The 12,493-nt window shown below is 36.8% G+C and overlaps 1 protein-coding gene across 3 annotated transcripts in view; it reads left to right on the plus strand.

The window, feature by feature from the left end:
• The window catches only part of LOC127852144 (intermembrane lipid transfer protein VPS13A-like), a 175,604-nt gene that overhangs the window by 67,410 nt on the left and 95,701 nt on the right, over nucleotides 1-12,493 (plus strand). For all 3 annotated transcript variants that reach the window (XM_052385967.1, XM_052385968.1, XM_052385969.1), the window contains exons 37-43: nucleotides 129-280; nucleotides 1,562-1,662; nucleotides 3,226-3,482; nucleotides 5,243-5,359; nucleotides 6,561-6,722; nucleotides 7,619-7,712; nucleotides 12,064-12,242. In XM_052385967.1, the coding sequence (XP_052241927.1) occupies nucleotides 129-280; nucleotides 1,562-1,662; nucleotides 3,226-3,482; nucleotides 5,243-5,359; nucleotides 6,561-6,722; nucleotides 7,619-7,712; nucleotides 12,064-12,242 (1,062 nt within the window). The remainder of the gene's footprint in view (nucleotides 1-128; nucleotides 281-1,561; nucleotides 1,663-3,225; nucleotides 3,483-5,242; nucleotides 5,360-6,560; nucleotides 6,723-7,618; nucleotides 7,713-12,063; nucleotides 12,243-12,493) is intronic.

Raw genomic sequence — 12,493 nt, forward strand, 5'->3', positions numbered from 1 at the left:
ACAAGTATTGTCTTAAAATGCATGTAATAAATACTATAATTGGGGGGCAAAAAGTGTAAAATTTCACAAACACATCTGTTTCTACATACTTGATGAAGTTTATGAAGATAAATCCTCTTGGTTGCTAGGCTGCTGGTGTGTCAGACCTCGCCCGTCTAGTGATGGGCAAGATAAGTGGGTCAGCGAGTCTCCATGGTGACGGAGAAACCAAGGTCACAGTTGCCCTGGAAGCGCTTCAAATCATCAATACCAAACCAAGCAGCTCTCATGTGGAGAAAAAGTATGTGCATTTACTCTTTTGGCCTCATAGTCCCACCGTCTGTCCATGTTTGGTTTTATGAGTACTGTACTTTACCATGTTTTACGCCCAACCACATATAAGATGCACTCAATTTTCTTTTGCAAAAATGGAGGGAGAAAAAGTATATCCAAAAAACAAAACTGGTAAATTTGCTAAATCTATTGTACTGTTTTGCAAGTTTTAATTGCTATTTAAATTGCTATAAAGACTTCTGCTACCTCCTTCCCACCATCTGTTACACGCTACTTTGTATATTGACAACATCCCTTTCACTCTGCAAGATATAGAGGATATTTGTTGTATTCGGTGGGTCATCGATTTTAATCCACGAGTGATCATAGAAAATAATGTTTTCACAAGTGGAAAATAGATATTTTCTATTATCTGGAGTGAATTAAAATCGATATTCCACCAAATCCAACAAATTTTCTTTTTATTTTATTCTTTTTTCAAGGTTTATATACATTGTTAAAGAGTTTACGTAAAGAATTTTGCTGGGATAATGACGTCATTTCGTTAAAAAAAAAAGACGTCATTTCACAGTTTGAAACAGTGAAATTATCAGTTTTAATTCACTGCTATTTCTCTATAAACCACCAGAAAGCATGAAATAAAATAGGTTTAAGTATTCTCAAAGAACAACATGGCGTCTTTTATGGATATTAACAATTGCGCAATAAAATTAGTATAAAAAAGGGTCAGAGCAGCGGTGTTTCTATGTATAACTCATACCAGCATTTTAAATGGAAATTTTGGGGTACAAAAGTATGTGACATACATATTAAAGTATGGTATGTGGATATTTCCATCAGTTCAAATCTCATTTCTCCTCTTTAACTTTTTAATGCCTGAGCAGCTTTAAATACAACTTTCAATTATAATTCAAAATTACGAGAAGGTTTGTCACTAACAATTACCATGCTCATTGATTACAAGGCAACAAGAGTTACTAATTAAAGCGCACATGTCCAATCTTTGACAAGCTTTATTTTGTTTTGTTTTTTGTTTATGAATCATTTGTTTTTTTCCTGGTTTTTGATTGCCGACAGTAGCTGTTTAAAATGAAGACAAATTTATATGGCTTAAAAAGTACTTGTATAGTTTTTATTAGAATTAAAATTGAAATTTAATGTTTTACATTATTTTTTACATATGACACATTTAATAGTCAACGGTTATAAGAAAAATGACATTCCCATGTTAATTTAGTGCAAAAGTGAAGAACTTATATGTACACCAGTGTATGTTTTTCTCTTGCAGTATAATTTTTTACGACAAGTCTGCAGTCACTAGGGATGATGACAAAGAACGCCCCCTGGTGTCAGTGATCTACAAGATCAGTGGGGATGGAAATACTAAAGGTTGGTTGATAGTGGTCATGTTGTTGATAGTGGTCATGTTGTTGATAGTGGTCATGTTGTTGATAGTGGTCATGTTGTTGTTGTTGATAGTGGTCATGTTGTTGATAGTGGTCATGTTGTTGTTGTTGATAGTGGTCATGTTGTTGTTGTTGATAGTGGTCATGTTGTTGTTGTTGATAGTGGTCATGTTGTTGTTGTTGATAGTGGTCATGTTGTTGTTAGTGGTCATGTTGTTGATAGTGGTCATGTTGTTGATAGTGGTCATGTTGTTGATAGTGGTCATGTTGTTGATAGTGGTCATGTTGTTGTTGTTTATAGTGGTCATGTTGTTGTTGTTGATAGTGGTCATGTTGTTGTTGTTGATAGTGGTCATGTTGTTGTTGTTGATAGTGGTCATGTTGTTGTTGGTTGATAGTGGTCATGTTGTTGTTGTTGATAGTGGTCATGTTGTTGTTGGTTGATAGTGGTCATGTTGTTGATAGTCGTCATGTTGTTGATAGTGGTCATGTTGTTGATAGTGGTCATGTTGTTGTTGTTGATAGTGGTCATGTTGTTGATAGTGGTCATGTTGTTGATAGTGGTCATGTTGTTGTTGTTGATAGTGGTCATGTTGTTGTTAGTGGTCATGTTGTTGTTGTTGATAGTGGTCATGTTGTTGTTGGTTGATAGTGGTCATGTTGTTGTTGATAGTGGTCATGTTGTTGTTGTTGATAGTGGTCATGTTGTTGATAGTCGTCATGTTGTTGATAGTGGTCATGTTGTTGATAGTGGTCATGTTGTTGATAGTGGTCATGTTGTTGTTGTTGATAGTGGTCATGTTGTTGATAGTGGTCATGTTGTTGTTGTTTATAGTGGTCATGTTGTTGTTGTTGATAGTGGTCATGTTGTTGTTGTTTATAGTGGTCATGTTGTTGTTGTTGATAGTGGTCATGTTGTTGTATTGATGTTCATATGAGCTGCATTCTGGGAAAAGGGTATTTAATGCAACAGGGTGAAGTGTCAATCCAGCTAGATTAGCCTGTGCAGTACCCACCGACTAGTCAGGGATGACACTTTCTGCCTAGACTGGATTTGTTTATGAAGAGACTTCATTTAAACGAAAAAATTCAACAAAAGCGGATAGTGTCGTCTCTGATTAGCCTTTGTGGACTGCACAAGCTAATCTGGGACGACACTTTACAAACATGCACCAAATCCTGTTTGGCTCATACAATTTAAACTTGATTAAGTGAGTTTACATGTACAATGTTCTGCTCATCTAGTATGTGAAGACATTGAAGTAAACATTGCTAATAAGTTTTCATTTTAGTTTATCCCATGACATTTAGTTTTAAGTAAACAAGAATATGAAAAAGTATGTTTCAATATATCTAAATCTATGGTAATAATCATTCAGGAGGTTTATTGATAGCTGAATAATTAATCATTTGAAAAAACATTCTGAAAATACTAATAATATTAATAATAAGTGAATGGAGATGTAAACCAGATTTTGATTTAAAAAAATGTATTTAAAGTTATCAATACACCTGTTATGTTTATAATATTTGATTGTTTTTCCAGCTGATGTCATGATGGAAAAAATCAAAGCCAACATCCAGATTCCGTACATGCTGGAGTTAACCAAGTTCTTCACAACCGCATTTACCTCCCCTGTACCCATGGAAACTATGCCAGATGGCCCAGCCGCTCCACTTCCTGTCTTGGTGGGTGGGGAAGAGGAGGGGCCAGTGATGACGCTGTATTTCTCCATAAAACAGCCAGAACTTGTTCTATTGGCTGATCCTGAGAATCAGAATAGCAGGATTGTTGTTCTGAATGTGAGTATACATGTGACAAGAGTGTATTGTAGCCGCGCTCTGGAAACATTGGGCATAACCTTTTCCCACTTTGAAGCAAAGTGAAAATGGCTATGTGCAAAGAGTATAAAACCAGAACAGCCTGTGAGTACCTCGCAGGCTGTTCAGGTTTTATGCTGTTTGATGCTCATCAGTATCTAAGGGTTGGAAATGAAGCCTTTAAAACTAGAATCTTGTAAGAAAGGTCTTTAATTAAATTTAACTTTCTTAGGGACTACAAATGCTTTAAAATACGTATCTGACACAGTGTAAAAATTTGTATTCAATTTTATTTCCATATTTTATGAGAGCATTATTGTTATATGATTTTGAACAGCTGTCATTAAATTCTTCTATTTGTGGATAAACTCTATGAAATGTTTGATACTGTTATAATTTTGAGTTACAGTTTGTTAATACATTAAGGGAAACGCACAATTGAAGTTTTTAACCAGGTTTTCCGAAGGAAAAAACTGGTTATTAGATTGGCGAATGCGGGCGGGCTGGCTGGCTGGCTGGCAGGCTGGCTGGCTGGCTGGCGGGCTGGCGGAACAAGCTTGTCCGGGCCATAACTATGTCGTTCACTGTCAGATTTTAAAATCATTTGGCACATTTGTTCGTCATCATTGGACAGTGTGTCGCGCGAAATAATTACGTCGATATCTCCAAGGTCAAGGTCACACTTTGAGTTCAAAGGTCAAAAATGGCCATAAATGAGCTTGTCCTGGCCATAACTATGTCATTCATTGTGAGATTTTAAAATCATTTGGCACATTTGTTCACCATCATGGGACGGTGTGTCGCACGAAAGAATCACGTCAATATCTCCAATGTCAAGGTCGCCACGACTAAAAAATATATATTTTTTTTAAAACAAACTTACAAAGGGGATTAATTTTGTTTGTTCATTTCAAAAGTTCAGTTTGACTTTTCTCCCTTTATCAGATTTTTTTTCACAATGAAAACCTGGTTTTGTGACAATTTTGTCCCTTGTTTATTTTAAATTACTGACGATAATATTGTATGATATTTTAGCTGTGTTATTTTATGATTGAAATGAACGTGATTAAAGGGGTGTAATTGCTTCACAAAATTAATATATAAGCTGTGCTCCATGAAAAGGGGATTAATGCATGTGTGTCAAGTTTCGTCCCAGATTGCAGACTTCACAGGCTAATCAAGGAAGAAACTTTCTGCCTTAACTGGATTTTTGCTAAGAAGATACTTTCATGAAACAAAAGATAACATAAAAGCTGAAAGTGTCGTCCCTGGTTAGCCTGTGCAAACTGCACAGGCTAATCTGGGACAACACTTTACACACATGCATTAAACCCCATTTTCACAAAGCATGGTTCATATCTTTACATTTAATGGATTGCAAGATCACAATCCTGCTGCAGTTTGTGTGTAGATCTGTGTACAATTATCACAATTGAAAAATGTCTAAGCTGGGTGAAGGGGTTTCAACAGTTTTGTTTTCGAAGCTCTATTATCATGCTTCAGTAATGATTATTGAGCCATGTTCTGCGAAAACTGGTCTTAATGCATGTGTGAAAAGTAGTCCCAGATTAGCCTCTGCAAACAGCTAACGTCCAAAAACTCCATAAAAGCTGATAATGTTGTCCATGATAAGCCTGTGCAGTATGCACAGGCTAATCTGGGATGACACTGGTTTGGCACATGCATTAAGCTCAGTTTTTCCCAGAACGCTTATCAACTATTCTATTTGAATGCCATTGCAGGCCGATATTTCATTTGAGTACACAGCCAACATTGTTCAACAGAAGATGGTTTCCAAGATATCATCACTGAAAATGTTCTCCAGTATCTATGGAGCCCCTAGCGACCATCAGTCCAAGGTCAGTGTGATCTGTAGTCCCTAGCAACAATCAGTCCAAGGTCAGTGTGATCTGTAGTCCCTAGTGACCATCAGTCCAAGGTCAGTGTGATCTGTAGTCCCTAGCAACAATCAGTCCAAGGTCAGTGTGATTTGTAGTCCCTAGTGACCATCAGTCCAAGGTCAGTGTGATCTGTAGTCCATAGAGACCATCATTCCAAGGTCAGTGTGATCTGTAGTCCCTAGACACCATCAGTCCAAGGTCAGTGTGATCTGTAGTCCCTAGACACCATCAGTCCAAGGTCAGTGTGATCTGTATTCCCTAGACACCATCAGTCCAAAGTCAGTTTGATCTGTAGTCCCTAGCGACCATCAGTCCAAAGTCAGTGTGATCAATAGTCCCAAGAAACCATCATTCCAAGGTCAGAGTGAATGTAGTCCCTAGCGACCATCAGTCTAAGGTCAGTGTGATCTATTGTCGCGAAAATTGATATAAGCCTTCCTTTTGCCTGGCTATTAACTTTTTTTAAATGACTGTTCAATGAAATGTAATGCGGTTAATGTAAAATATTGCCTGTATATGTATAGTATAGCAAATAACAAACTTGTTCTTTTCTGGATTTTGCGATGAATTCTCAATTTAAGCTTTGATTCCATAAAACCTATTATGGAAAAAAAACAACTCACAAAATAATTTTAGCCTCGCTGTGGGAAAGTGGTATGTGTCGTGTTCTGAGAAAACTGGGCTTAATGAATGTGCGTAAAGTGTCATCCCAGATTAGCCTGTGCAGTCTGCACAGGCTAATCAGGGACGACACTTTTTGCTTTTATGGTATTTTTTGTTTCAAGGAAGTCCCTCCTTACCAAAAATCAAGTTCAGGCGGAAGCGTCATTTTACGCACATGCATTAAGCCCCATTTTCTCAGAACAAGGCTCATATAATGCATGTGCGTTAACAGTCTTCCCAGAGTAGCAGTCAGCACAGGATAATCAGGGACGACACTTCCTCCTTAACTGGATTTCAGTAGGAAGGGACTTCCTTTAAACGAAAATTCAATAAAAGCGGAAGGTGTTATGCCTGATAAGCCTTTGTGGACTGCACAGGCAAATATGGGACAATACTTTAGGCGCATAAACCCTGTTTTCTCCGATGGAAGCTCATTTACATTCAGCAAACAAATTTTGGCCAAACTCAAATCTCCTACCCACCTCTCTTACTTCAGATGCTGTCCCCGTGTGATCTAGAATTCAGTCGCCTTTATAACGTGCCCGATAACAAACTGGACATGAGTGCAAGTATGAACAAGATGTACGTGCACTTCACCCCGCCCAACTTGCGTCTGCTACTGGACCTCACCGAGATATTGCAGCAAGCGGGAACCACTGTGAGTTAACCCAAAAGCACTTGTGCGCATTTCTAGTCCATTAGAAAATCAAGCTTAATTTAAAAGCTTTCTTGCTGGATTCAAGTTTAATACATTTCATTTCCTAGCCTAATGTACTTAAGATGGTTAAGAAAAAAGAGAAAGCTTATTTCTGGATCCTGTGACAACTTGAAAAGTACTTAAGCTGTGCTGATGAAACTTGGTATGTGATTAGAGGGCCATACTGGGAATAAGCAGATTATTTTGGTTCTGTCTTTCTGTCTATCTGTCTTTCTAGCTTTCCATCAGGGTATTAAAGACATATTGGCATAACTCAAAAAGTACAAAAGCTAGGATGATGAAACTCTGTTTATTAATAGAGGGTCCTTTTGTGAATATGCATGTTATTTCAGGCTTATCACCAGACCAAAATGGTGGTTGCTATGGTAACAGAAACGCTTGATACTTAATTCTGCATCATGTCATAACTTACAGTGATCCAGTTTTAACTCCAACAACATTAACCAGGTTAGGGACTTCTGTTTGATCTGTAACAAATATCTTGGCAATAATTACTTATACTTTATACAAAGTAGGTGTTAAGATGTGACTGTTTGTCCCAAACGATGTCTGCTGCAACTTAGCTTTCACTTTTTGTTGGAAATTTGAACTTGTTCATATAATCAGCATTTTGTGAAAACTGCATGTATAAAATGGGGTCCAAGATTAACCTGTGCAGTCCTTTCTTACATGAATTTTTGCTTAGAAAGGACTTCAATCAAAAACACAACAGCATAAAGCAGAAAGTGTTGTCTCTGATTAGCCTGTGCAGACTGCACAGGCCATTCTAGGACTACATTTTACGCTCATGCATAAAGCCCAGTTTTCCCCTCCATAAATTGTGGTGTATGTTACAGGATGTGGACAGTGCAGTAGATGGGACCAAGGGGGTGGAGCCTAGAGACATGTGGAAGATACAGGGTGTCACGCCAGAGAAGTGGATAGACAAATGTGAGGCAGACTGCCAATGGCAGGGCTTTTGTCTATGGGATAGCTTTGTTTTAAAGATTAAATACAAACACATTATTAGCTCTGGGAAAACGGGGCTTAATGCATGTGTGTTAAGTGTTGTCCAAGATTAGCCTGTGCAGTCCGCACAGGCTAATCAGGGACAACACTTTTGGCTTTTGTGGCAATGTTGTTTCAAGGAATTTTGTTTCTAATGTAATTCCAGTCTAGGCAAAAAGTGTTGTCCTTTATCTGGGAGAACACTTTATGCAGATGTATTAAAGGGATCTTTTCATGGTTTGGTAAATTGACAAAATTGAAAAAAGTTGTTTCAGATTCGCAAATTTTCGGTTTAGTTATGATATTTGTGAGGAAACAGTATTACTGAACATTTGCCATGGTCTAATATAGCCATTATATGCATCTTTTGACGATTTAGAAACCTAAAAATTATAAAGCGTTGCAACGCGAAAAGATTGAATAATTGGGAGAGTTCTGTTGTTGTCGTTTAAATTTGTGGAACTACGAAGATTTCTTATATAACGTATAAAAAACGCTTCTTATGTAAGCTTGGCAGGATAGCTCAGTTGGCTAATGCGTTTTTACTTCAGAATTCTGGGGGTCACTGGTTCGAGCCCTGCTGCGAGCTACTTTTTTTTCCTTTTTTTATTTTTTTTAAATATTTTTTTTGGAGCTTTTAAAATTTAATGTTTACATTTATCAATATAAAGCATTTAATAACTTCAAAACATGCCAAAATCTGTGAAAAGGCCCCTTTACCCAGACCAAGGCTCATAAAGATAGCAAACAATTACAATGAGGTTAAAACCCGGTTAATACATCAATGTTTTACAACTTTAATTTTTCTGTCTTTTGAATCTTTTTAACCTCTTGGCCTACATAAGTACAATTATAAAATTTAGTTTAAAAAATCAGAATATGTCATACACATAACTTCATACATTTTTGAAATAAGAATATCCTTTTTATGCCCCTGGTAGGGTGGCATATAGCAGTTGAACTGTCAGTCCCTCTGTCTGTCTGTGTGTCTGTCCGAGAACTTTAACATTGGCCAGAACTTTTGCAATATTGAATATAGCAACTTGATATTTGGCATGCATGTGTGTCTCATGAAGCTGCACATTTTGAGTGATAAAAGGTCAAGGTCAAGATCATCCTTCAAGGTTAAAGGTCAAAAAACAAAATCCAAGGGAAGTAACAAGCAGAGCTCCAGATAAGGATTCAGTCTTAAGGGTTTTTTACCCCCTGAAATTATTGTTAAAGGGTATTTTACTCCTTTGTTTCAGCCATAAAGGGTATTTCGGAATTTTTAGGTGTATTTTCCATTTCCATAGAAAACTGACATAGTACATGGCGTGTTTAATCTAGAATTATTATTATTTGTTAATTAATAAATGCAAACAGAATAAATTATCAATGATGATATGATCAGACTTTCTTTAAGATATTCAACTTACATGTGTTGTATCTCTTTCTTGATTGGGTCTTTTTTGCATATAGTATTCATGTAGTACACCACAAACGCCATTTCGCAATTAAACTAAGTTATGGCACTGCTTGTGCAATGAAAAATAAAGTCACACTATGTGGTCTATGCAAGTTAACAATAAACTTTTTCAACAATGAAATCGCTTAAATTATTTAAAAAAATTCTAGAAGCATCATAAGATTTATCTCTAATGGCATATTGTAATATTCTATTACTTCCTGCAGGAGCCACTTTTTGATTGAAACGTCCCTTTTTCGAACCTAGAAAACAATGGGCCGCCATTTTTATTTTACGGTTCTTTTGATTGACTTACTTTTGATTCAAAGGTTAATTTACACTAAACCCTTAACAGGATTATTTGTTTAACCGGTTATGCACTTTAATTGATCAAAAATGCGTACTGAGATTTGTATTGCGTAATGTTACGCACTGCGCCGATTTTTAAAGCAATTTTTTATTTTTTCAATGCGTAAATATGCAGATACGCATCTTATCTGGAGCTCTGGTAACAAGCTTTAAAGAAGATAATTTCTATTTTATATCATTTGGCAGGTACAGATCATTTTCACAAGGGAAATAATATTTTTTTTAAAGGATATAATAAAAAACAAATTTTAAAGTCAAGGTCATCCTTCCAGGCCAAAAGTAAAAAAATACAATCCAAGGGAAGTAATAAGCTATAAAAGGGAGATACTTTCTAAACCTGCCAAATGATATATTGAATTTTATTTCAGAGCTGCGCAATAGGGGGCGAACACATCTCTTGTTGTTTTTTTTTAAATTTTATTTAACTGTATATAATTTAATGTTTGTACTTTAGTAATTTCAGTGATTTAATTCGTTTTGACCTTCATTGTGGGAAAACTGGGCTTACTACATGTGCCTAAAGTGTAATGCCAGCAGTGCGCACATGCAAATCAGGGAAGACACTTTCTGTTTTTATGGAATTTTTCGTTTCAAATGAAGTCTCTTCTAAACAAAAAGCCAGTGTAGGGAGAAAGTGTTGTATCTGATAAGCCTGTGTAGGGAGAAAGTGTTGTATCTGATTAGCCTGTGTAGGGAGAAAGTGTTGTATCTGATTAGCCAGTGTAGGGAGAAAGTGTTGTATCTGATTAGCCTGTGTAGGGAGAAAGTGTTGTATCTGATAAGCCAGTGTAGGGAGAAAGTGTTGTATCTGATAAGCCTGTGTAGGGAGAAAGTGTTGTATCTGATAAGCCTGTGTAGGGAGAAAGTGTTGTATCTGATAAGCCTGTGTAGGGAGAAAGTGTTGTATCTGATAAGCCTGTGTAGGGAGAAAGTGTTGTATCTGATAAGCCTGTGTAGGGAGAAAGTGTTGTATCTGATAAGCCAGTGTAGGGAGAAAGTGTTGTATCTGATAAGCCTGTGTAGGGAGAAAGTGTTGTATCTGATAAGCCTGTGTAGGGAGAAAGTGTTGTATCTGATAAGCCTGTGTAGGGAGAAAGTGTTGTATCTGAAAAGCCTGTGTAGGGAGAAAGTGTTGTATCTGATAAGCCTGTGTAGGGAGAAAGTGTTGTATCTGATAAGCCTGTGTAGGGAGAAAGTGTTGTATCTGATAAGCCTGTGTAGGGAGAAAGTGTTGTATCTGATAAGCCTGTGTAGGGAGAAAGTGTTGTATCTGATAAGCCTGTGTAGGGAGAAAGTGTTGTATCTGATAAGCCTGTGTAGGGAGAAAGTGTTGTATCTGATAAGCCTGTGTAGGGAGAAAGTGTTGTATCTGATAAGCCTGTGCAAACTGAACAGGCTAATATGAGATGAAACTTCACACTGACGCATTAAGCTCCGCTATCCTAGAGTGAAGCTCATATTTACATCAAACTATTTGAAAGTGCAGTGTAGGTGGCAGGTATTGTCTCTGAGTGCAGTGTAGGTGGCAGGTATTGTCTCTGATGAGCCTATGCAGACTGCACATGCATTTGGTTTGGTAGTGCACCCCTAATGATTTCCCGCGATTTCTTCGAAGGTTCAAGAGAGTCTAATATTAGGTGCCGTAGCCTAGTGGTTAAGGCGATAGACTAGAAATCTTTTGGGATATTCCCGCGCAGGTTCGAATCCTGCCGACGACGTATACTTTTTTGCAACGCGTTTTATTTCTTTTCTAACGTAATTTGATTTAATATGGCATATAAGCTATGTTTATTGTTAAATATGTTGCAGTTTTTATGCACATTCTTTAATTATTAAAATTAAAACAAAGTTATGGCTAAATTGGGTGATTTACTGCTGAAAATACGAACCATGCATGTTGCATTTTTAATTTTATTTAAAAAAGTAAACGGTAAATCTATCTATTTCTTGGTATTTTTGCTGTATATAGTGTATCTATAAAAACTTATAGTTCAAAATATTACTTATATGATACTATTTGGAATTTTATGACACTTTGTTTTTAACCAACCCGATTTCTACGTGGCCTGAAACTTCTTACATTTCATGGCGCTCTTCCATAGATAACAAGTTACAAAATAAACAGCTGTAAAAGAAAACTTTGTTCATCTTGTTTAAACTTTAAACACCTTTTCTGCATCTGTACACACCAACTGCATGCCTATATTTGGAAATTTGGATGAATTATGGAACTTTCATATACCCCAGGGGTGCACATAAACTGGACAAAAGCTGAGCTTGGGGGTGGTTTTGAAAAAAATCAGTATATTTTTTTAAAAAGCATGGAAAGCCTACCTAAAAATTTGCATGTAGGTCAGAGAAATAATACTGATTAAGAAAATAATGGATTAGATTATATTTGGACAGGTGCCCATTACGGGTGCGCTACCTTAAGTCAAGTTTCTCCTGATAGAGGTTCATTAATGACTTGGTTTACAGACATTGAGGGTGAGAGTATTGCGCCAGTGTTGGGCCCCTTTGAAGTTCCCATAGAAACGCTGAGCATTGATGTACAGGAAGTGTGTGCGTTCTTTGAGGTGGAGAACCTTGACCAGACAGTTCCACTGCTGTGCGCTCGTACGTCTGTGGAGGCTAAAATAACAAACTGGACAAAACAGGTAGCTTGGCTTGAATGCAACATGCTGAATTTTCAACTCAGTATTATTGAAAATCTGAATCTTAAACAAAGTATGTGAAAAAGGTATTGACCAGTGAGATGCTGTAAAATTATTTATATTTGTTGAACATTTTTTATAAATTTACTACAAACACATCAGAAAAATGACCAATGCAAATGCCTAATTTTTTTCCAAAATCAGAAATCATGGAATGCATGTGTCCAAAAAAAAACTATTTATTTCATGTCCAT

The sequence above is a fragment of the Dreissena polymorpha genome, chromosome 12 (assembly GCF_020536995.1).
Source record: "Dreissena polymorpha isolate Duluth1 chromosome 12, UMN_Dpol_1.0, whole genome shotgun sequence".
In the NCBI taxonomy this organism is placed as follows: domain Eukaryota; kingdom Metazoa; phylum Mollusca; class Bivalvia; order Myida; family Dreissenidae; genus Dreissena; species Dreissena polymorpha.